The sequence below is a fragment of the Notothenia rossii genome, assembly GCF_949606895.1.
Source record: "Notothenia rossii genome assembly, chromosome: 3".
Classification (NCBI taxonomy): domain Eukaryota; kingdom Metazoa; phylum Chordata; class Actinopteri; order Perciformes; family Nototheniidae; genus Notothenia; species Notothenia rossii.
Window position 1 is genome coordinate 87,032,657 of NC_136901.1, and position 25,635 is coordinate 87,058,291.

At 40.3% G+C, this 25,635-nt stretch overlaps 1 protein-coding gene across 1 annotated transcript in view; it reads right to left on the bottom strand.

The window, feature by feature from the left end:
- Nucleotides 1-5,907: 5,907 nt before the first annotated feature.
- The window catches only part of fstl5 (follistatin-like 5), a 167,490-nt gene continuing 147,762 nt past the window's right edge, over nt 5,908-25,635 (bottom strand). Inside the window, exons 11-14 of the mRNA XM_079667637.1 lie at nt 19,946-20,095; nt 16,476-16,583; nt 13,652-13,776; nt 5,908-8,085 (exon numbers count right to left, since the gene is read on the bottom strand). Coding sequence (XP_079523763.1) covers nt 7,383-8,085; nt 13,652-13,776; nt 16,476-16,583; nt 19,946-20,095 — 1,086 coding nt within the window. The 3' untranslated portion in view covers nt 5,908-7,382. The remainder of the gene's footprint in view (nt 8,086-13,651; nt 13,777-16,475; nt 16,584-19,945; nt 20,096-25,635) is intronic.

Genomic DNA, 25,635 nt, shown 5'->3' on the forward strand with positions numbered 1-25,635 from the left:
AAGATTAATTGTAATAACTTTAGTCTTCCCCCGACTACATTTTAATTTTCCCAGTGCTTTTTATTAGATTAAATTCATGCAAAACTAATGACATTCCTATCAGCTCTACTTAGTGCGGGGATTGGAGCTAAGGGCTAAGTTAACACAGTCTAATGATGGATGAGTTTAACACTCTTTTAAGCATTAATAAGTTAATCAATAAAAGTTAATAATCCCTCCAGAGAAGACAACAATTATATATCCTGTAATTGGCTGCTATAACGATTATCGATAAATATTAAAAATTATTTTCTTAATAAAGAAATGGCAGAAGATTATGTTTTCCAGCCTCTCTGTGTGTGTACTATGTATATATATATTTCCAATTAAAACAAACTATATGTACTGAAACATGAAGATTTTTATTTTTAAAAAACAGTAATGATGGGGATCCCTTCATTCTTATTTATATTTTTGGTTAAATGTTCTATTTAATGTATCTATTGTGTTATTTACTTTTTTCATATTTTGTATGCTTTTTTGAGACCAACAATTGTTTTTGACTATAGTACTGCCATTTTCTAAATTGGCCAATGAAAAAAGGAATAATACTAAAACAACTTCATATACATACCGAGCGATAAGAACCAACACATTTCACTGATCATTCATGTAATAATGCTTCTTTATCTACATAACCACAGGATTTTGGAACTGAGGCTTCAGTCCCTGAGATCAAATCTATTATCTATCAGCGATCATCTGAACTCCTCACTGATTATCCCTGAAGCGGTCGGACCCTCACTGTGCCCTCAATCAGTCTCCAAGGGGGGCAGCATGATGAAGGAGCTGACTTTGTGATTACGCTGCGATCTTTATGAATGGAATAACAGAGAGCGGTGTTAAATCCTCCTGATGGAGGCGAGGGTGTGCTGGGTGGAGCCCTCCCAGGTGACGGAGGAGATGAAAGACTGGAGATAATTAAGGAACTGCCTCGACTCTTTCTCTACTCACATGCCTGTTTCATTAAAGGAAGTTCTGTAAGGACAAATATAATATAAACTACCAGCCTGTGCCTCAGAATAGAAATCGCGCGCGCGTGTGTGTGTGTGTGTGTGTGTGTGTGTGTGTGTGTGTGTGTGTGTGTGTGTGTGTGTGTGTGTGTGTGTGTGTGTGTGTTTTTTTATCAGCAGCTCAGGGGGGCGTGATGATGGCGGCTGCTCACTTTTACACCAAATGTTCTGCTCTGATGGTCTCTGGGGAAATTACTGAACACATGAACTCATGAACAACGGAAGTTACTTTCACGTTTATACTGCACTGTGTACATGATGCCTGTTTGTAAATGCCATTTTATAATGTGTTTCTGAAGTATTTATTCTTAAATTTCTTTTATTTTAATTTGTAAAGCACTTTGAATTGCCGTGTGCTGAAAGGTGCTCTATAAACTTGTACGTACACAATTATACTGCTGTATGTACACATCACAAATATATATAAACATTTAAAAAACTGAAATAGCCTTTTCTGTTTGAGATCAATAGCGATACTTGAAGTCTATTTAAAAAAAAAATTAAAATAACTTCTTTGTTTTAGCTACAGTTTTCTGTATGTGAGAGAAGGCATGAGTATTGTCTAAATATTTAATTATATTTTGAGTTATTCATATGTGTATTCATTCATATATATCTCTTATTGGTTTTGTGAGTAGAATGTGCAAAAAAAAGGGTGTTCAACTGTTTTTCATTTCAAGTACTGCAGTTTTAACACAAATATTAAACAAATAAGTTAATGTACATGTATAGAGCAATACAGCGTACCAACCTGGACAATTTCTTTATCTTGCCTTTTTTTAAACACATTTCTTCTTCAAATGCCATGATTGGCTTTTAATGTCACTATTCATTTCAAAAGATGTGGGTGTCTGCTGGTGGTCAGACTAATTGTGCTATAATTAGTGACTTCTGAAAGGATATTGAGTCACGTTTAAACAATAATCGATTTTAGTGGTGGCAAAATCAAACGATCCTGCAGTGAGTACAGAGGAAAGTGTCTGACGTTGTAAATGCAGCATGTTTTTATTACCGGTGTAAAATGTGTATCTTTTGGAGTTGTTCAAATGGAAGCATCTCTCACGTGGATCCAAAGATAAGTGTGCAGCCTCGTGCAGTTTGGAGGATGCTTTTATCCAAAACGCCTGACACAACCTGCAGCCACATATATTTTGTATGATGAATAAACCCGGAGAGGAGAATAACACTCGGTCTGAAAGTTTCATTGACTGAAACATGTTGAAATGTTTTCAGCACAGAAATGTTGCCTGAGCATAAATCCTTGAGAGAAAATGGCTATCCATCGGTGAGGCACTGAATGTGTTCTGGTTGTGAATTTGGTAAACATGTGTGTGACATTTCTTTACAGATGAGTTATTTTGAAATGTTGTAATGTTCATATCTGACCTTGAAGGCACTAAAGAAAGTTTCCTTGTGAATCTGAACTCTTTGTCAATGAACTGGGTATGCTTTTAAAAAACGAAAAGTGAGAAACATTAAAGAAGAAACTGGTTTGGGTCAGTTTCTTTGTGCTCAAATATTATAAACATATATCTGGGACTCACAGTACACAGATATTATTTTAGACAAGTTATATTTGTATGACAGTTTACAATTACAAATACTTATTTTTATACATATGCATGATATAGACTTACAACTGTACTATGACTTCTATACTGTGAGTTTTTCACTATATTATCATATTATGTTATATTTCTAGTAAAGTATGTCAAAACAACTATTACAAAATAGTCATATTGTATACTATGTTATCACAATGTAAATAAATGGCCATAGTATAGTATGTCTAAAAATATATTAATAGCATATCATAATGGGGCAGAGTGGCGTAGTGTGCTTTGCGTTGAACATCAGATCAAGGGGGGCGTTGGAGAACTCCAGTTCGAAACCCGCCTCCGTCGCCATTGCGTCAGGGCCGTTGTGTCCTTGGGCAAAAAACTTCACCTTCCACCTTGTCCACAGTACTTGACCGTTACATGTATGATATGTGTGTAATGTGTACTTGTAACCCGCCTTGATGACTTCGAGTTGTGAAGATAGGCGGAGTGGCGCAGTGGGCTGTGCGTTGATCATCAGATCAAGGGGAAGTTCCAGTTCAAATTGGGAACACCAGTTCGAAACCCGCTGCCGCTGCGTCTGTAAAGCAGAAGTGTCCTTTGGCAAGACACTTCACCTGAATTTGCTCCTGTGGGTATTGTCCACAGTAAATGACCGTTGTCGCTTTGAGCTCTGGCGCTATGATAAATATAAGGTATTATTATACAAAAATAAAAGTTATATTATAGTAAAAAAAAAAACATAATATACTATGACCGTTTTTTCATTTATATAATATAATTTAATTTAGTTTTATCCACATATCATAAATACTATACATTTTTTTATGAATTATTTTACAGTGATTTTCTTTGACATATAAACTCTTCCACGCTACTATTTATACTTCAATGACATATATCCTATGACTTTTATTTTTTATAGAAAACCATGTCCTTAAAAAAGTCACATTAATTCATACCATACTATTCATATGTAATGACATTCTATAATATTTGGAAATTGTAATACTTTACTTCCACCATTTATTTTTTCATCAATTTATGACACACTTTACCGTTTTCGATGTTATGACATACTATCCTGACTATAACTTGTTTAGTATATATTTGACAGATGTCTTTATATTATACTGTTCCATACTCCTTTTATGAAATACTTTAACTGTGATTTGTTTTATGACTTAAAGGTTGGGTAGGTAATTTACTTCAGAAATACTTTTTGTTATATTCCATGGAATGCATTAACATCCCGATAGCAATAAACTTATTAAATGCTTTGACAAAAAATACATTAAAAAAAAAAGTCATCTGTGGAAGCCGTGGCGCTGTAAAAAGCACGACCAATCATCTGAGCCGGCCCGGCTAAAGTAACTGGATGGCCTACCTGCCTGTCAGCCTTCCATCTGTGCACAAAGTTATCTCGTGCCCTCATTGTTCATGTGCGCGTTTGTGTGTGTTGGAGGAGGGGCTCTGTAAGGAAGTCTGAAGGAAGGGGCAGATTTTTTCCGGTTGTGTCTTTTCAAATTCTGGCGCACTCGAGCTGGTTTCTCCATTCTTACCTACCCTACCTTTAAGAAAGGTCTGTCATAAAGACCTCATTAAAAAAAAATCACTGTATAACATGGTTTCTTATAAGTTACTCATTTCTTGTGACATACTATACCATGCCATTTTATGCCACTCGTTTATTTTAAATAATATTATATTTGTATGACTTACTTCTCAGACTTTTTTTCAAAGACCTAGTGTAATATGCTAAGTGTTTGTGACATCTTTAACCAAGTCATATTTTAACGACCTATTGATTATATTTGCATAACTACAAATGAAAATAAAATACAAGGCGCTTATAGTGATCAAAAGGCTGGAGAGTTATTCTGTTTAAATAACTTGCTTATCACTTGTGGGTGAGCTGTAGTTGAGTTTGGTTCAGAAGCATCCTCAACAGTTCAGGGTTTTCCTACATTATTTAAATATATTTGATATAAAATGACAAGCTACTATCACCCATGCTCAGGGACGTGCACAGACATTTGGAGGGGCTATTGCTCTAAACTGGAAAAAGGGCCTCCCCCCGATAAAAAACATAAGACCTTTTGAAAATTGTAATTTGTTTTTAATGTAAAAGAAACCAAACGATTATTACATCAACTAAATTGAACAGTAACTCACATCTCATAACAAAATAAGCTAAGGTGACTACTTGCATTCGGTGACTTGATTTTAAAAATGAAAACCAGGGACATTTTTAGTTTTGCGGTCCATATCTCATCAAAAATGTCTAATGTTAGTAACTATTAAAGACAGCATGCGGACAATTATGTTCTAATGTAGTTTGACCAGACCATTGTAACTGTTGTGCAGTCCAGACATATGATTAAATAGGGCTTCTAACTAATTACCTTAAATAAACTCACTAATTAATGAAACCAGTTCAATAGGCATTATTCTTATTCTTATCATTCTTTATGAGTAAGGTACAATTACTTATTTATTTAGTATTCCATAACTTAGTAACAGAGATGGTCAAACTGAAGTGGTAGAGACATGGCAGAAATCCTACAATGAAGCGGGGCCGTGAAGTGTTCACCCGTGAGAAGGCGATCAAGAAAAGAGAGCGAGCGGCCCCATTGAGGGAGTTTACAGATGAAAGGACACAGAAAGAGAGAAGCACAATAACAACAAGTAGGCTATATTTATGTGTTCTTTTGTAAATAACCGACGGTATCAAGAGGAAGTAAAGTCCCTTGGTTTGTCCCTTATACCCTAACTGCCATGAGACAACTCAAAATCAAGTTTCCAAAATGAAAATCCGACACTGAGGTGGTCTTAACGCACCGGCAGATGACAGCGCTGACAAAGTGTGTTTCCCGCAGCGAGACGCTACAATACTGGGTTTATCATGTTGATTCGGCAACCACAGAAAAAAGAAAAAGAAACTCTCGCTCTCTCCAGAGGGGCAGGTCAGCCAAAAAGGCCAAACGGGCCGTTGCCCGGGCAACATTAGCCCTTACCTGTGCACGTCCCTGCCCATGCTGCATGCCCTGCTCTCTTTGTGATTAAGGTTAGAGATCTTCATGTTTAACAATTGTATTTTCTCTGTTTGCTAATTACAATTATACGTCATGCCTCTGCAAGATACACAGACCCGAAGGCACAACTGAGCCTTGACCTTGTTCTTGAAGCATAATAATTGGCAACCGGCTGTTTTAACTCCTAAAGGAAACGTGTCAATGTGTGATTTGTGTTCCAGGATGTAATGAGGAAACAAAGAAACAATAACACACTTTCTTTCATGGTCTATTTTTTATTGTTGGGTAAAATGACAAGCGTGTTTTCTCTATATAAATAACAATCACATGAAGGAACATACAGACATGGCTATGTTGCGGTGAAAGCGGTGATAGTGGTCACAAGGTGCCCGTACAGGATGCAGATAATGAAAGCTGTGTGTTGTGTTTTCATTTCTTAAAAAGGAGAGTGTTGATTATGAACAGAACCTGGGTCAATCTGTACATACAATGGGAAAGTAATGGACTCACGGCCCACCGCTATGTACAGAACATAAATAGAGAGAAATGGTCAGAGGTCATCATCAGCAGTGCAGTACAGTCGGGTTTAAAGGTTGGAAATCAAATTAAAATATATACGAGTTAAGATTAAACGGGAGAGACGGAATGACTTTATATAATCTGTACAACTCAAAAGTCCTGACTAAATCTGAATACAGTTGCCCATTGTGATTCACAGAGTCAGAGTGCTAGGGTGAAAATGCATAGAAATATGTCCAGCTAGGAAACCGCTTCACTCTCCGGCTACGTGTCAAAGACCCTCTACTTAAATACAACCCCACCCTCATTACTTCACATCGAAACATGCTGCAAATGCATGTCATGAAAAGCTCACTCTAAATGCTTTTCCTATCTTCTTTTCTTTTGGTCCAGAGATGTTAAAGTTATGATTTTCTTCCCACACACTAGTGCTCTAAATCCCTAGTTTCACAATGTGGAGTGTATAAAGCTGGTACGATTAAACTAACACTGCCACCGACTCTCATGTTAAACAATAAAGATATCATTCAGAACCGTCCAACGCTGGTTATACATTTTGGATTAAAGGTTACAGAGCGTAATGTCCATTTCAAACGGGATAGGATCACAGCGAGGGCTCGTTTTAACTAGACTGAATCAGGGACGGGCGGAGAGACGAGAGCACTGGGTCTGTGAGGAACCACGCTCACCACGAATGGAGGGTCAAAGGAGGAGGTGCAGTCGGCAGTCACACGGGGAATAATTACGCTAATTCCTCTGACGGAGGGGAATTTTCCTTGAAGGCACAGGAAAAAGTTGGGATGGGAAAACTAAAAGTACAAGAGTAAATTCGCACATATACAGTTCATAGATATATATCTATTTCTGCCAATTCAGATAGATATTAGTTTTGTTCAGAGATTATCTACAGCATTCCCACACACTAAATATAACCAATTGTGAATAATAATGCAACGTTGCACATGTTTACCGATTTTCCTGAAAAAGATCACCAGCAATAACTTTATGTTGACTTTAATGTGAACCACCCATGATTAACTTGGCTTTAAGACATTAACAATCAATTACTCCCTCATGTGTATTTTCTTTTTATACAAATCGTCAATTTGGTTTCTGAATCTGTGGTATCCACTATCACGTTCCCACAAAATTAAAACATCTGCAACAGAATTCAGTGCAACAGTACCTTTTGAGTGAAACAAAGCTCATTGGGCGTTCTAAGACTCGCCGACCCACACCACCACGTTGCCTTTGAGGACGTCGGTGATCTCGCAGTTGAGCTTGTTGAGCCGTCCGTCCAGAACGAAGAGGGAGTCTCGGGAGGGGGTCATGAGGTACTGTCCGAACAGACCGCTGCCGGCCATCACCCTGTTCCTGCCGCTCCACGGCCACTCGAACGCCTTGGTGGCCTCCTTCAGGCTCTTGATCATCTTCACTTTGCCGCTGCTCAGCTCCACGAACAGAGCGTCCGTCTGGCGTCCCGAGCTGCCGAACACGTTGTACTGGTGGAGCTCGGTGAAGGAGCGCTGGAAGGCCAGGTCGGACAGGTGGAGGTTGGTGTGGATGTCGAAGGGCTCCTGGATCTCTCCGCGCTCCGAGATCACCTGGATCCTCATCAGGCCGTCGCGGTCGTCCACGGTCACCAGGTAGTGGCCGTCCGGAGACACGTACGGCGTGCCGGTGACGTCTCCGTTCTGTCCGATCAAGCTGTCCGTCACACTGTCCACGACGAGCTGCGGCTGCGAGGCGCCGGTGGAGTCGGGCCTGCAGTTGACAAAGTAATAACCGCCGAGGTGTGTGTAGGCTACGGACTTGGGGATGCAGTTGAACTCCCGTAGGCTGATGTTTTTCACATAGGACATCGTCTCCAGGTCGATCTTGTGGAGGACAGGCTCATTTCTGTGAAGGATGAGGCCATATCTGTAGACAAGAGAAAAACAGAGACAATTATTTAATCAATATCACATTTTGACTTCTTGTGAAGGCGAAATTGTGACAGATTTTCGGCCATGTTAACATCATGGCTCTAGAGATGGCAATCGGTTGAATGACCTCTTCAGTCCAGAACAAGTCCAACATATATTGGATCGAGAGCCATCGAATTTTGTGAAGAGATCCATGAGAATGATCCTTAATATCCAATGTTATATGTTTTTAACATATCTGATCATTTAATGAGTAAAATACCGCCATCCCATCATCTCCGCTTAGTGCTACCTAGCATGCTTAACATTCTTAACAAAGACGGTACAAAGGGAAACATTTTACCTCTTAAATCTAACCTTGGCTGAAGTGTTCAAGAGAATCTAACAATTAAACCGGACAGCCACACTTCACAAGAAACACAATGAACTAAAATACATTTTAATTGTGTGCAACAACACTCTTCTTAGACAAGACGCCAAAGTAAAAGCAATCATGCATTGTGTTAGAACATCCACTTATAAATCAGGAATGTGCCAGAAAAAAAAGTAGTGATTCATTTTGCTTAAAAATAAATGCACATATCAACTTAAAGTACCTATCACTTTCGCTTGGTTTTGTTGGACTGGCACATGTTAAGGGAACAATCCAAGTTATCTGAGAGATCCATTAAACTAATAGCAGTGGTCCCTTTCAATCTTCACATTGACAGCCTAGCATCATCTACACTTTCCCCTCTAATAGAATTATTGCAGTTTTATATGTGGCCATGGATCAGTGGGAAAACTATTCATTAGAAAAACCCAAAGAATCCTAATGGCACATTATCTTTTAACAGCTGAACAAGTAGACGGGTAATATGCAAGGAGCCGGCAGGCCTCAATTAAATGGGAATACCAACTGATCGATGCTGACAGCCACTTCAATCTTGCCGTCATTCATCATTTTTCATGTCATTTGAACACCTAGCTGTCTGTACCTGCGAACAGAAAATGGCTGTTTGAAAGCCACATTATTATCGCGGAGGGAGCCATTGATCCAGGGATCGTTCTGACCACTGGGTTCAGACAGGAGGCAGCGCTGAGCTGATTCAGACAAAAATGCGGAGAATATAAAGGTGATCTTTAAAATGGTGTGATGCCAGGCAGAAGCTTTTCGGATCACGTCCAAATTGTATTCCAAATGTCTTTTCCCTTTCGAAGAATTGTTGTCCTTGGACTATCTGGTGGGTTTCTGGCATGTCAAAGAGTGTGTTAGGATTTCTTGCAGTTGCAGTAGTTCTGTGATTTCCCACAAACATCTGCTATAAATGATGGTGAGCTTGTTTGAACAGTATTGGAATATTTCTTCTTTGTTTACACTTAAGAAATGGAACTTAATGAAGGCATTTAAAATAGGAAACTATAATTGATGATTTGCTTTTAGCTAACGGTGCTAACCTGAGGGAGAATCCAGGGTTGTGGGTTCTGCTTTTCGACACGACTCCCCTATATCTTATATAGCTAGGCTGTGTGTGCCGCTTTAATAATGCTGTGAATGACATAGAACATTTAACAATGAGGAGGTTGTATGTCTTGACTTTATGTGAACCAACCAAATTGGCTTTATGTGACGGTTATCTGTCGGTTGGAATAAATCCAAACACAAGCGCTCTGACACTTATGTTCTTGATTGTAGTTTACCCCACCTTTATCATTATAAAAAGCTCCAAAAGACAAACACTCTTTTATTTTTAAATGTCCTGCGCAGTTTAACCCCGACTCCACTGTTGATTTAAAGACCAATATTCCCGCTCCGTCAAACTCTCCTGAGAAAGCTTTGCCATGGAATGGATTTAATCTGTTGTGACAGATCACTGGGCAGCACACACTTACTGTGATATTTCGCAACATGCTTGGAAGTTAAAGGTCAATGCTGCATTGATCCTGCTATGAAAAGATAATTTTCACCAGCAGCAGGATGTGTTTTCATGTATTGTAAATTAATAATCAGACATTGTTTGGCCTCACACACAGCTGGGTTGCTTGGTTGGCAGACGCAGATTGCTCTAAGCAAACTGACAGCTGCTGTTTGTCTTTTGTGCCGATGATTAATACATGAAAGATTCCCCCTGGTCTGACAACAGGGCTACGTTTAACTAAAGACACATATTCATGACAATATTTTCACTTTACGAAGTGACTGGGTCTCAACACTTTGGTCTGCAGTCCAGTTACAGCTCCTGAGGGCTAAATTAATAAACAGGGAATAGAACGATAACTGCTGCATAGTTACAAATATCGGTAGCACAGCAATTCTTGTTCAGCTGGTGAAAAAACAACAAATCAACATCTCCCCCGGCTTGTTGTGACTCGTGAGGCAGGCGGAGGAAAGGTGCAGGGTGCTGTACAGCGAGTACAAATAATAAACAACAGGGTTTTCTGCTGACATGCAGAGTTCATAAAAAAATGACATGTAATGTAGGTCGATGGTTTAATGGATGACAGCCCCCAGAAGTTCCTGCTTGCTTTATAGTTGCTGCTGAGGGAATCCAGAGTCATTAAACAATCCCCGGAAGTTGCTGAATATATGTCTGCTGCTCGCACTCTGCTCATGTTGCTAAATCGTCTAATCAATGCTGCGTTCCTGCCAACAGACAAATGGCTGTCTGGGTACAAGACCCGGAAATATACAAATCTGGCCCACGGGGGCAGGACGTTTCAGCTTCAAGTTTCTGCAAAACAACAACATGCATGCACACATTGATCTAAAGCTCTATGTGTACTTCAGCTGTTTACTTTTGAATGTTCAGAGTAAACATACAGATTATGTCACCGTGTAAACAAGTCTAAATGAGGAGTTTGTAACAACATCGGAACATGCAGAGCCAACTCTAAACTAAATGTGCTTCCTCCATCTGCCTCGGCATAATGCAGCGAATCACATCATGAACAGAGACCCGAGCTAGACAGAATAAACCATCACTGAGGACATGAGGTGGAAACGTTTCTATAACTTTGACACAATCCAAGAAAACATCCCTCTGCAGTACGGGCCAAATAAACCGTTTTATGTACTTGTTACGTTCCCTTGTGAGCTAGGGGAATCAGAGGGAAATAACACGACCAGAGTGGTATTGGTAATAATTATAAGTGGTTTATTTTAAACAGCTGGTCAACAAAATGGCAGGCAAGCAGCCTGAAACAAACAAATGCCACAAACACCGGTTTACATACAAACAAAAGTGGCCACAAGGGCGCAAGTTTAAATGGGCAACCAAACTAAGGGAGGACTCTAAACAGTGAGTCTAAGCGCATAGGCTACAGGGAAACTAAATACTCATGCACTAAATAAAGGAAACAAAACCTCACTGTAAAAGTGGTACAACTAGCAAAGGAAGGCTAACAGTCAAACAATGCTAAACTAATCTAAGCATATCTAATTAAACTAATCTAAGCACATCTAATCACAACAATACTGCTAATCACAATAACACGAACGAGCAGAACGAAGGGCAAATAGCGAGAGGCCTCTGTTCCTCAACAGAGCCTCCAGAGTGATGACAGTCCGCGGCCTTTGTACTCCTCCCCCGGGAGATGAAGAAACACTTTATAAAGCTGTGCGTATTGCAGGACTAGTGTAATGTGTGAACTACATTACTTGGTGTCGGTTGTTTTTGTCATTTTTTGGTCGACTGTCAGTACCTTTTTTTTCATTTTTTACAATTGAATAACTTCCAAATAATGAGAATTTGCTGTAAAATGAATATCTTTAGAATTTATACCGTCAAACTTTTGAAAGGTTACAATGGCAATGTTTCCAGTTTTCTGACTAAAATACTAAACGTAATAATTTGTTATTTTCTGTAAAATAAATACAAACACTTCTGTGACAAAATGACCTAATATCAGTTAAAGTTGCTATTTGGTCTTCATGCTTGTAAAGGTGAATACATCAACTACCAGGCAATGAGCGGACCAATGTAAGATGCAAAACATTCAAACAATGTAAAAGTATTTCTTTAGGTATTGTGATTTACATGTTGCCACTCAAACTTATTTGAATGGACCTGGCAATAGCAGTTAAAATATATTTTCTAAGAGTTTTTGATGAGCAACTAGTCGGTAAAGATGGCAATTTCCAAACACCACTGTTTTGTTTCCTGCAGGTCTCACTGGGTCTGATTACAGCCGAGGCAGAAAACCCCCCACACCACCCTGGACCCTCACTAGGGGAACGTTAACATCCGGAAGTCCTGCAGACCTCCTGCTTTTTCCTGGACTCTCAGTCTAACGTTAGGGACCGACTTTACTGTCCAAGTGTAACCTGAGTGAGACGACCTCAGCAGCATCTCTGTGCTCGACTAACTGACATGTCAGAGGAGGAAAAGTGCCCACTGTCCCCTTGTGGAAACATATAGCTTTATAATTGGGGCAATAAACATAAATAATTAATGCAAGACTAAGTGCACTAATGGCCTATTGAATTACTTTTATTGGGAAAAGAACCTGCCTCTAACCATATGCCAACAAACCTCAGCATCGGCACTGAGGAGGTGTTGCGATTCAATCAATGTGTCTCTGATAATGTTTAAGAGAAAAATGCCTGCAGCTATTCACATTCTGTTTAATTCAGTTTTTTTAAGTTTATAAAAACTGTGTGTGTATGTACTTTTAAAGAACGAGCAAACACAAATCTGCATGGCTTTTGAAACGAGCCAGAGCTGAGTTACTGCTGCATGTACTCATCATGCCGGTGCTTAGCAACATAATTGCATTGCCTACCTTTGTGTTAGAAACATAGCTGGTTACAGCAGTTTGCTCAAACAATGAGAACATTCTCCACAGCACTCAGGTTTCTCACAACATTAAACCAAAAAAGAAAATGGCGAATCAATATCTGCAAATGTGCCATTATGACCTGGCATTTTGAAGACTAAGAAATGAATGAAGCAAATAGGCATTAGCCGTAATCTTTGTGGCTTAAAGATCAGTTTATGAACACCTAATCTGTCTGAAAAGCTTCTTATGTTGAAGGTTGTTTTCATTTTTTAACCTTCGCTCACTCTCAGAGGAAGTGTTCATCCCTTAGATCTAACTATTCTGATAGCAAAACAATAACAAGTGGTGTGTGAAGCTTAACTCAAACAACCTTTCTGAGTCTATTTGGAGAAGTGTGCACGAAAGCAGCTCTAAGAAATAGATTTGTTTCTTCGACGTGATACATTTTTAATCAAGAACATGTTCTATGGGGATCAGTGTTAGTAACTGGCTTCTGGATTTTAAAATGGGATATAAAAAGTTAATTCCACAGCTAATGTAACTAAGGGTTTATTTTTAGATCTTTTCCAGGTGATTGGCTACGGTTTCTTCAGCACAGACGACCGCTGGGCCGTTCTCCAAAAAACTCCCATTAACGCCGTAACAGAGCGGCACACACACTCAGTTTCACACCAAATGCCCGTCCAAATCATTATCACAGTATTGAGTCTAGCAGAAAAAAAATTGAATGAAATGCCAATGGGGTGAATGTAATTTGCAAATCAATTTGCATTAGCAGCGCTCTTGGATCCTGCCGGACGCACCTGATGTGGTTAATGATGAGGCTGGAGGCGGGGAGGAAGAAGTCGTCCACCCGGTCGAAGCGTCTGCCGATGGGCTGCGTGTGAACCGTGTGATGGGAGACTCGCCCACTGGCCTGATTGATCACCTGGTGAGCACCAACGAAGAAGAAGGTGGGCGTTAAATATGAGCGTGATGAATACAGTCAGTGCTGCAGGTTTAAGTCTTTAAGTCACACTGTAGCTTATAACGTGTAGCTTATGAGTTACTGTAGTTGAATATACATATCGTAATGTTAAAAAGGAAAAACTAGGAATTGATTAGGTCATTTACATGATAAGAGTTATTATTATGAGGTTATCATGTGTTGCTAAGAAAAAAACTTAAAATGAGTTTAGGTAAAATCTATATTGGAGTATCAGCAGTAATTAACATACAGCTTAGAAAAGATCATGATCAGATATCTTAAACAATAACTGAGGAGGTCTTATTCTGCTGGTGTTCAGGTGTATATCAGTATGTAGTGCCTCGACTGTCTCCATGCTTTAATGTTCAAAAAGCTCTTTATTTTTCTCATCCTGCCCGTGCTGCAGCAGCTCTTTTCACCCTCTGTCTGAAACCAGAGCCCAGTCTGCTCTGATTGGTTAGCTGGCTGGCTCTGTTGTGATTTGTCAACCGCCTAGAGATGTCCCGCCTCTTAGCCTATCACGCACAATGTGTTGGAGCGCTAGCCAATAGAAGTGCTAAGTGTTACATATAATTGTAGCCTTTGCAGACCATTCACATGCACACAAACCTACATAACACTCTCTACAGGGAAAGCGGAAACATATAAATAGGGCCTCTTTAAATGATATATGTTTTTGTCGCACTATGGATATCAGCACTTTATCTCATTCCAAATATGCTGGAGCTTAAACAATTGGAAATGTGTCACTCTCCAAATATTTACCCAGTGAACTGAAAGTGATTATGAAGCGCCTCTCATCAAGCAAGAAAAACAAATCCAGGATTGGAAATCCCTGAGAGGCTGCAATGATTACTGCAACATTCATTCCATATTGGGACAAAGGGAAAATCTGGTCATTTGAATAGTTAGTCCCCGGAGAAGACAGTCATTTTTCGGGTGATTTGAAATAAACTGTACTTGTGTTGCTGAGAAAAAGTTGTTGCAGGTAAAATAAAGAGAGAACGTAACTAATCATTGTGTTTGTATGACTATTACGTTGTTTTGTTGACAAACCTTTATATCAGAGTCTATGTAAAGAAATCATTTTTGATTGATTCTAATCAGCGCTTGTCGACTGATGTGAAATGTTTTTTATAATGATGGTAATCTATTCAAATCAGTACACGTCATGACTTCATCGTTTGAGTCCCTTTTGAAGCAATGCCAAACGTTTTGCTAAAATAAGCTAAGAGGAATACTTGTCATTATTTTTGATGTCATGTAAGATTGTCATTCTTTAAAAGCAGTGACCAGTTCATTTATTGCCATTATGTAGATTTCTGATGTGAGATACAAGCCCTCAGTCTTTTCCCTTAATTCTGAGGTGTGTGAGCTTCAGAGTGTGTGCTGTCGTCCCCACTTTCTAAATAACACTTGTGCATGCAGAGCAGACATGTGATCGGTGTGCAGGTCTGCTTTGATTGTGCCACAATGCACAAAGCTAATTTCCACAGACCAAACCTTGCTTTATGATTTTTTGTGCAGTCGATGAAAAGCAGTAAGTAAAACCACTCGAGCTGCATCGAGATGAGCCTCAGAGGAAGAAAAATATGTTTTTATTTGAAATGTATTACCATTTCATTACATATTTATTGATTCTATTTATAGCATGATCTTCAGATCTGTATCAGGGTGACACAGTCTGTAAGTGTAAGGAAGGTCACTTCTATTCAACATGAAGTTGTTTACACCAATATTTAGATAACATTATATGACTTCTAACCATGTTTTTGACCTGCTGAAACATATATAAATATTCAACTATTTCTCTGTTCGGCTATCATTGATGTGACCACTATGGTGGACCGCTATGCTGGGTAATTGGTCTCGTTGATGTTCTAGCATTTAGCAGTAAATTGTCCTTTGTTTATCTCTGTGCCAGAGAGAATCAGGCTTTTATTTTTCATTTCCTCAGTTGATGCAAAATCAAACCCTCCTCCATGTTTACCTGCTGACTTGTTAGATCAGTAAAGTGTCCATTTCCACTCCTACACAATCATTCAAATGTGACTTGTCTATTTCCTAAACAATAAACTCTTCCCTTAGACTTTTAATGCAAACAGCTTTGAGTATTGTTCACATTCGTTTAAAATCTTTCACAGGTCTGTTTAAGAAGATACAATTAATTTGAGTTTGGAAACTTTATTTCTGTGTCACTCTTTAAGCAAGGATGCCAAACTAGTTGAGCTAGTTACATTTCTGATTAATACTTGTTGATGTTAAGTAAGATTTAATTTGCTGATTATTGTGTTTCCAATGGCTTGACCTTGATAAATAAAGAATTCAAAATGTTGATATTGTTAACAGCACGAGATGGTGAATCAGTTGAAACATTGGAGTTTTTCAAGATTTGTAGGACATTGCAATCTAAAGCCATCACTTTGGTCGCGATGGAAATGTGTTATCACTCGTGAAAATAATTAACATATTTTGTGATATGTTGTCAAGAAGACACACAAACATATTCCAGCCCTTTGCAAATTCACTTTTGATCAAATCCTGAACGTCATCATATCAGTGCTTGAGTATCTCATTCTCTGCCTTTTCACAGGGATACATCTCTGCAGAGATACTGATACATATCATGGGGGGTTTTATTCAGGAAATGGTGGACTCACCTGGAGAGTGGGGAAGTTCTTCTCCACATCTCCCCAGCTCAGCAGCCACACCTGGTCATGAGATTTGTCGTAGTGAAGCTTCACGGGATAAGGGTCGGTGCTGAAAGTCTGATGGGACCACACACACACACACACACACACACACACACACACACACACACACACACACACACACACACACACACACACACACACACACACACACACACACACACACACACACACACACACACACACACACACACACACACACACACACACACACACACACACACACACACACACACACACGATCAAATCAAACCAAACTGAGCCTTTTAAGACAGCAGGTCCACAGAATAACAATTCAAGGCAATCTAGACTTTGCTTTTGAAGAGATCCTTCTTTGATGTGCAGTGGTAATGCTTTTGGAAAGTTTTCCTGCAAACTAATGCATCAGGGGTTGACAGGAGCGGCGCTCCTTTAACAAGGCTGTGTGGAGGTGGGCTTTTTATGTAGAAGGTGTTTTTGCTGTCGAGCTGCATAGCAAATCAAGTGGTGACAGACAATTTCTTCACCACACTGAAATAATGGCTTTCAGTATTTATCCGACACACGGCGGCAATACTCAGAGAGAACAATGGATGAGTCGCATGTGACAGAAAGCCCTCCTCATGCATTATGTCCACCTGAAAGCAGACAGCTCAAAGAGAATAGGCAGATCACAGGGGACAAGCATGCATGCAGTAGCTAACAACAGCGAGAGAAAGCAATCATCTTTTTTAAAAGAAAATTATTGCCAGCCTGTATTCCCACAATCCCCTTTGACTTACTTTCTTTGCTATTTGCTTCGCAGCACTAATAGTATTGTTTACCTAGGCAAAATATATATTGTATAACTGAGCGCTAACAGCTCCTCAGAGGTTTATTGCACATAAGATGAGGATATCTGTTGAATCCTAACTAATCTCTGAGCATGTAGTCATCGGAGGGAACAGGTGTTCCTGTTGTTCTCTTCTCTTCACTAACAACTTTATTCCGGCTGAAGAAGATTATGAAGATCTGCATCCCATATGTTTGTGTAACTTTACGATCTGACAGCGAAGAAGAGCGGAAAAACTCATCACAGCGCCGACAAACATTTACCCGTGTGCATTTTGCAATTAATTGGTAATAACACGCAAAAAATGCAATCCGCTCATTAAAAAAAAGTCTTCACCGAGCATTTAATTGGTTACAAATTTCAGGATGCTATTTTGCTATTTGCTCATTATTATGACTTTAGGCACGTCAATCATATTAATAATTCAGTGAAACCTGGAACTGGAAAGCCAAAACTCGTGTCTCTCGTACCATTCCAGACGAAAGGCGGGTTCAGGTCGTTAATTAAGAACTGCTAATATAATGCGATGAAGCTAAAGCTCCAGGCACCTGAATAATGAGCCTGTGACAGTCTCTGGGAGCCAACCTGTTTACTGGCAGGTCCCCGAGAGGCTGGCAATCTGTAAACAGCCAACACGGTGTCAGGAACATCTGCAGGGATCTGTGCAGCCCTGGATTACCATGGCACTCCCCGAAATGTACTGACACCCAGGATTTAACTCAGCGCTGCTCGCTAGAAATGTGCTGAATGTTGTCGTGTAGGAAAGGACCTCCTTCCTGAGAATGCCTCGCAAATATAAAATTCCCTCAGGAAAATAAATGGTGCTGCAGGGAGGCAGAGACTTAGAGGAATTGCTTCTTGCTGCAGTTGTTAAAATATCTATGAAGGGTTGCCAGGTTACTGTATCCGTGCGTCTTGGGGTTACTTGGTTACCACATCGATGGGGCGGTTAAGTGTAGGTCCTGACTTAAGCGGTAAGTATGAAACCGGTCAGGTCAGGGGTGAGCAGGTGAACTAACGGATGGAAAACGGATCTTAAAGCTGGATAAACAGCACTCCAGATCGATACCCTTACAGGGCTTTGGAGTGGAAAACAGAAACACATTATAATGCGGTAAATCCAATAGATGTTGAACCTGACGAGACAAAATCCTATAATCTGGTGTCCAACCAGTGTAGGGGTTTATCAAACCTGAATTCATTTTACATTATTATATTAAATTCATAAAGTCAACATGTGGAGTTCAATACAATTATACATCAAATACAATTATACATCAAATACATTTGAACAATAAATAATTATTGAGTGGCAGCCTGGTTAATGTGTTGGAAAATGGGATGAGCAGCAGTAGATGTAAAATGTTGATTGAATGTACATCACACGTTCAGTGTTTCACACACATGGTCTAATAGATAGTGAGGTGGGCAGATAATCGGAAGGTTGTGAGTTCAAATCCCGCCTGGAACGCCGCTATAGTGTGCCCTTGAGCAAGGCACTTAGCCCTCAGTTACCCCAGGGAGAATGTCCCTGTGATTGGTCATTGTAAGTCGCTTTGGAATAAGGCGTCTGCTAAATGCCTAAATTATATAAATTATATTTTTGGGAGAATAAACCCACAGATCCTCAACTCCGGTGTGTCTCACTCATTAACAACGCAGAGCAACAAGAACGTTGTCGACAGTAGCCATGAACTTGCATGTCTTTTCTTATTTGAGGGGGGTTGGATGCGTGGGCCACCCGAATAGGTTAAGGGGCCGTTGGCGTTTCTTGCCGGGGGGGGGGGTGCGGTGCTCCCAACAAATAGAATCAAATTCTGTGGGAAACACTGACGTTATAATAAAAGGTGACTGTATGCATTGTAAGGTCCAAATACTAGAGGTCTTGATTTTAGTGTGACATGTTGATATTTAAATCGGCAAAATTGCAGATTAAAAACTTTAATGCTGCTATTTTTCTACATTGCTAAAAAAGGTAAGCTGTTACGGAAAGGTTGCAAATGAGAACAGCGCTTAATGGCAACAACATTTTGACATCTATCATTATCAGGTAGAGCCTCTAATCTGATATCGTTAGCGGGAACTGAAAGAACATGTAAGATTATTTAGCCATGTGTCGTTTCAAGTCAACCACCATGTCCGCAGCACACTACAGCACTCACTCTTATTCATGAGGATCCTACTAAATTATAAAACAAGTAGAATCTTTTAAGTGCAAGTGTAACTAATGCGGAAGGTGTTCCAAGAAATACAAAGTTTGAGCAAGCAGTTCAACATTCTCAAATCATAGTGAAGGACAATGTATTGTATAAAAATGAGTCCTCCAGTCAAAGGGGACCATTTTGTGAAAACAGTGTCCTTCATTCCTTCAATGATGTGTTTAAGAAATGTGGCCGTGGGAACATATGGGAGTTATTGGTTTGATTGTTAGAATAAGATGGGGAGACATAATACACTTTCCTCCTCCAACCTTGAGTTTTTTTTACCCATATGGAGGCCAAAAAAAAAAAAAAAAAAAAACGGAAATACTCCTCCCTCATCAAACGTTGTTGTGCGGAGCTGGCAAATCTGACATGGAACTTGTTTCCCAATTTATCCCAAACAGTACCTGGATAGCCTTCTGAGACTGGATGTCGACTATGAGCACTCGATCCAAGGTCGGCTGCGTCACATAAATAAACTTGTCCTTGATGTTGACCGCTGATGACCACACACACCTCTGAACCTCCTCTCCTGGCGAGGTGGGGCACACCTCCTCCTGGGAGAAGAAAAAAACACACACGCACATTCTCAGTTAATTGTTTTTCATATCACAGGGAAACTCATCTCATTAAAAAACAATTATCTTCATCCAGACGTTACTCTGTGTTGTTTACGACGAGCGGTCTTATCTCCCGTGCTGATGTGAGTCGTGTTATCTTGGCAACTTAGATAAATGAGCTTTGCAAGGTGCTGAAAAATCTCTGTCATCGCTGCTAGTTGTCAATATATAATCCACACGGCACAAAGCCTGCATACCACGGTTCAGCTTTCAGTCATGGCAGCTCTCACGTTCCCGGCCAACAAGAACCTCAACCGGCCGTCTGTCTCTGGAGCTTCCCCCCCCCCCCTCCTCCCCCTCCTCCTTCTCCCCCTGGTTAAACAAACCTTCAGACCCTGTAGGACGATTTAGCAAGCTGCTGGCCAGGAAGGATGAATGGAGTGCTCCGGCATTGAAGGATGAACTCTTTCTTCCATATTTACAACCTCACAGTCAAATGACTTTCCACAGGGCGACAACAGCCATAGGCTATGCTGTATGTGAAAGCAACCCATCTGGGTACTTTCCCTCTACATCAGGGCTCTGACCCCGTTTTGGGTGAAAGTATCTGTCATTTGATTGCCGGTAAATACAGTTTCTGAGGTCTTTGCCAGTCGGGTACAAAAACATTAACAATATGGTGCCCACTAGTCTCTCAGGCAAACAATTTCACAATGTTATTAAGGATCAATGATTAGTGTCAAAACATGGTGAAAAAAAAGGAGATTGAAAGTGATATCAGAGGGGATTGATGTCCAATCAGTCTGTCGGTGGAGGAGTGGACCGATGACCCGAGTGTGATGTGAGGTTTTTAACATTGCAACTGTTTACTTTGACGATTGACCTCATTAGCATCCTAATTAACCTGTGATGAGGGTTTTCCCACAGATGTAATGACTGACTGACCCATTGTTTCAGATTGTTGTCCTCTCTGTGGATGTCCTAAAGCCAAGTGAAAGTAAATACAAATCTCTGGACCTTTTTTTGTTGTTTGACGTGCAATAGATGACACTGCAGCTTTCTTTTTTCTTTTTCGTTTTCACCCTCATGATGCCGGGCAGCGACGCAGCACGATTGAAACATTGATCATCATACATTTCTTCTTTGGTTTACCTCCTGCTGATGTTTTATCCGTTGAAAGGAAGGTTAATTTGGGAAGGCATGCAACACTAACATCTTGAGACGTGGTGTTGTTCAGAATACTAAACGTTGGCAGTGCTTTGGCATTTTTTGGCTTCACAACAATGTCAACAGTGTCCATTTGTAGCACCATCTGTTAGTGTTTTACGGTACGTCCACACAGCAGCTTTAAACAAATCTTCCAACGCTTCTCTGCCCATTGACTTTGAATGGAGTGACGTCACTTTGCCTCGCTTTTCGCCGAACTGCATTGTGGGGAAGCAAAGCCAGGATTTTCAGGATTTTCGGGATTTTCAGGATTCAAAAGTTGAGCAATGTTCAACTTTTGAAGCTGAGGTGGAAGCGTCAGCCAATCAAATCCCGTTTATGCAAATCTGACAGTACAAGCGCTAGCCAATCAAACCGCGTGTAAGCTGGGAGGGACAGACCGCAGTTCATTTCCTCATATTCCAAACGAGAAATTACGGTAGCAAATCACCCGGTTCTTTACGACCAGTAACTATTTACCGGGATACAAACCGGAGGAACCAGGCATGGAGGGAGGTGGCAGAGACAGTGGGTGAAACTGGTAGGTTTTTCGCCTGTTTGGGGATTTTATATCCAGTTTACTTAGTTTTAACATTGCTATTGCTTTGTATGTCAGGGCGGGAGATTCATGTGATTGGTTGTTGGTCGCGTTGCTCGCAAAAAATCCCCAAGCTTTCAGACACGCCCAGCTCCGAGATTTTCAAGATTTTTTTCAAAGCTGCTGTGTGGACGAGGCGTTAGATCTGAAACAAGTTAGGAAGGTCTGTTTTTAAAAGTACAGAAATCCCTGCTCCGGCTGAAGTAATCGTTGAGTCACTGAAACCCCGTGAAGCTCCTGCAGTCCCACGCTGTGGCCATTTTGTGCTGCTTGGCTGTACATATCTGACTTCATGCACCTCAAGAAGAGAGAAATCGAACATCTGATGCCCAGCTGAGGGTGTGAACGGAGGCGGCTGTAATATTTCACTGTTGGTGTTACATATGTCCGTAACTGTGTGGGGGAAATGCATGTATCTGATTCATGTGGCGACTGACAGCTTCTAAGGAATGCATATATGTATTATTTTCCCTTTATTATGGAAATGTCCTTAGACAAAAAGCACTGTGTTTATATTCCATGGATTCACATTAATCCATACCACATACGGCATTATGCAGCACTGGAACCATGCCAGGGAAAACACAATGCTGCACTGTATTGTTTGGAAAAAAGAAATCGTAAATGCGTATAAACTACGGTTTTACATTGCTCTCACTTGTAAATGTGATGATATTTAAAGAGCTGTGTTGACAAATATGATGTTGTCTGCTTCTCCCCAGCTACAGTATGCCACTGGGTGATTTGTAGTACTAATATATTTGTGACACCACATCAACAACGTCATCTGTGGGGAGGGAAACTGCGGTAAAAAGTGAAACAGCAACATCTCAAATGTCAGAAAGTGGAACTTAAAAGCAGCAACACTCACTTTTATTTCTTAAAAGGTGTTTCTGTAACGTCTCGATCCAAACTGCTGTAAACTTGCAGTATGATGGGATGTGTCGGGTTCAGAATATTTCAGCATGTGCTGTTTGTCAAATGGTTGACAACTCAATTGGAATTTAAGCTTACAACCAATAACCACATTTTTTGAATAACCCTAACCCAATACATGATTACCAGACTAAACCCTGATTCTTCTTTCTTTTTTTGTTCTATACTAAATTGTGAATTACCACAATGGAAAAATTAGGAGTTCAGAAAAAGCTTCTGTTGAAATTGATGGGTAAGAAACTAAAGTAAGAGCACGTTTTTCGGTTAAGCTGCAACAAAAAAAAACAGCGTCTACCCATTCAAATGAAATTTAAAAAAAGTACAATTATGCTGTATTTTTATTTAAATGATCATAATGCAAACTTTCTGTGATTGGACCAAACACAGATTGTATTATGTGCATCGTCAACACTTTTTCCTATAATTAATCTGCATTATAGACCACGTTTCGAGTTTCATTTTTAACACACGTTGTAAATTGAATCAAAACAAAACCGCATCAAAACGACTTAGATTTAGTAAAACATGGGGGTGTGGCTTAAAGCATGTACGTTAGGAACGGTTAGGAAGCTGACTTCTGGTTGCACACAGGACATGAATTGCGGCCTCTTGGGTGAGCATGTTTGTTGGACCCTCTCATCCACCCCAACCTCCTCCCTGCACTTTGATGTGTCATTTTTATGAGGCCAGGCTAACATTGTACATTTTCAATACATACCCACAATACTTGTCTGACTAATAAAGAAAACCTTTGAACATCAAAACAGGACTCCACACAATGCTGTGGCAGCTTGAAAACATGGACGCCTCTTATCGGTCACAGAGGGATGAAAGACAAATATACCTTCCTGACCGACTTTACCACAATTGGGCATCACAGTGTTTTTCCCGCTACTCTGTGAATCGCAGTAAAACACTCTATATGGTACTTAAGGATAATGGATTGGCTGTGCTATTACCATAAACAAATCAATCAATGCTCCTCAGTGATGGAGGAAACGTGAGCTCCATGTGTTCGTGAAGCAATCCCCACATGACAGAACAGGAGCTGGCATCACAGCGCTCGCAGTGATTGATATCCTAATACAAGCAGACCTCTCGGAGGAACGCTCCGCTGATTGTTGTGCATTCATGGCATCGCTTCATGTATAACAGCCATCCAATCAGCAGCCGGCTCCTGGATGAGAAGCTGCTCAGGGGAAAGCGTCCATTCAAGAACACATGTAAATCTAACAGGTATCCATCAGCGACTCGCTTTGAATATTTTTCTGCTAAGAGGCTTTGGGGATAAACTGTGTTTTGGTGGGGGAGGCTGGGTGTAAAGACTCCTCTGAGAGGTGAAACCCCCTCTGACTGCATGTGGTCTTTAAATAACAAACACACCGGTGTACGGTGGCCTCCGAGTCCACTGGGCTTCGTTTTCTGGAGCTAGCAATACGAGACAGAAGAACTTGTGACGATCTGCACGGGGAAATCAGGTCGGCTGAATCAGTGATTATATTATACGGGTAATATATCACATGTCTGCATGAACATTTAAAAAAACAACTAGTCTTATGTTTTATAATATGTTGATTTAAACTTAGATTATTCCAAATGTATATATAATAAATTTCAAACCCAGAAAAACTAAATCTATTTAAAGGGCCCATGTCTTGCTTCTTCCGATTATTACCCATCCCCTTTGAGTTATGAAGGTTTTTATGCAAATGGACCAATCCGCGGAGCACCTCACACAGCAGGATCCCATGGCTAACTAACAGGGAGTCCCCATTGACTTGCATAGAGCTCCCTGAACGCTGGTAATAGACGAGTTGGGATCACGGAGAAATGCTCTCCGCAGACCCATTCTCACAGCGTTATGAACCTTTTTCTTACTCAATATCAAGCCACACTTATTGTTTTTACTTCGGCTGTGAGTGTTTGTGTGTGCTCAGGATGAGTTTCGCTGTTTCTCGCTGTATCGCCAACCCGGAAAGCTGTCCGCTCCTCGCAGCAACGAGCCTCGCAACGTCCCGACCAATCAGAGCACACTGGGCACACAGGGGGGAGGGGGGGCAGGAGCTCCAACAAGCCGTTTAGGACAGAGAGTGAATACACATACTATACAGAGATGCTGTTTGAGAAACCTATTTGAGTTTGGAAAATTGCACAATATAAATCTATTCTAGTAGACCTCAACAATGGAATTATGATCAGTAGAAATGGCCATGACATGGGACCTTTAAGCTAAAGGTACATTTCATTTAGTGCCCTTTAAGGGCGTACTTGTTTTTACGTTTTTGGACCTCGTTATGCTTGTCACATATAACTTTACTTTTTAACAAGGTAGGATTTAAGTAATCAGAAAACTCTTATTTTTTTGAGAAGTAACGTGAGCAAATGTGGCCTTTAGCTAGTAGCTGTCTCAGACCGGTTCACGTGGAAAACACATATCTTTTAAGAAGCACAACCGCTCTATTTTCCGTTTAACCAGCTCTCACCATTTGTTTTGGAGAGGAGGAGACCTCTGCAGATAATTAAGCTCCCACTTTAAATCTGCACTAATCAATAGTTTTAAAGTGTACAGAAACATTTACTCCGCATTATAAGAAAGGGGTTGCTTGTAATGACAAACCCTTTAGCATCTTTCAGGTCATTCATTTGGTGTTAAACTTTAAAAGGTTCGGTTCAGTCTGACCCCGATCAACAGCAGCAGCTTACATATAAATAATAATTCTGATAAACCCACCGAACAGCCAGATATATCCCTCAGGAGTAAGGGAAGACCGTAAACAAACAGCGCTAAGAGTGAGAG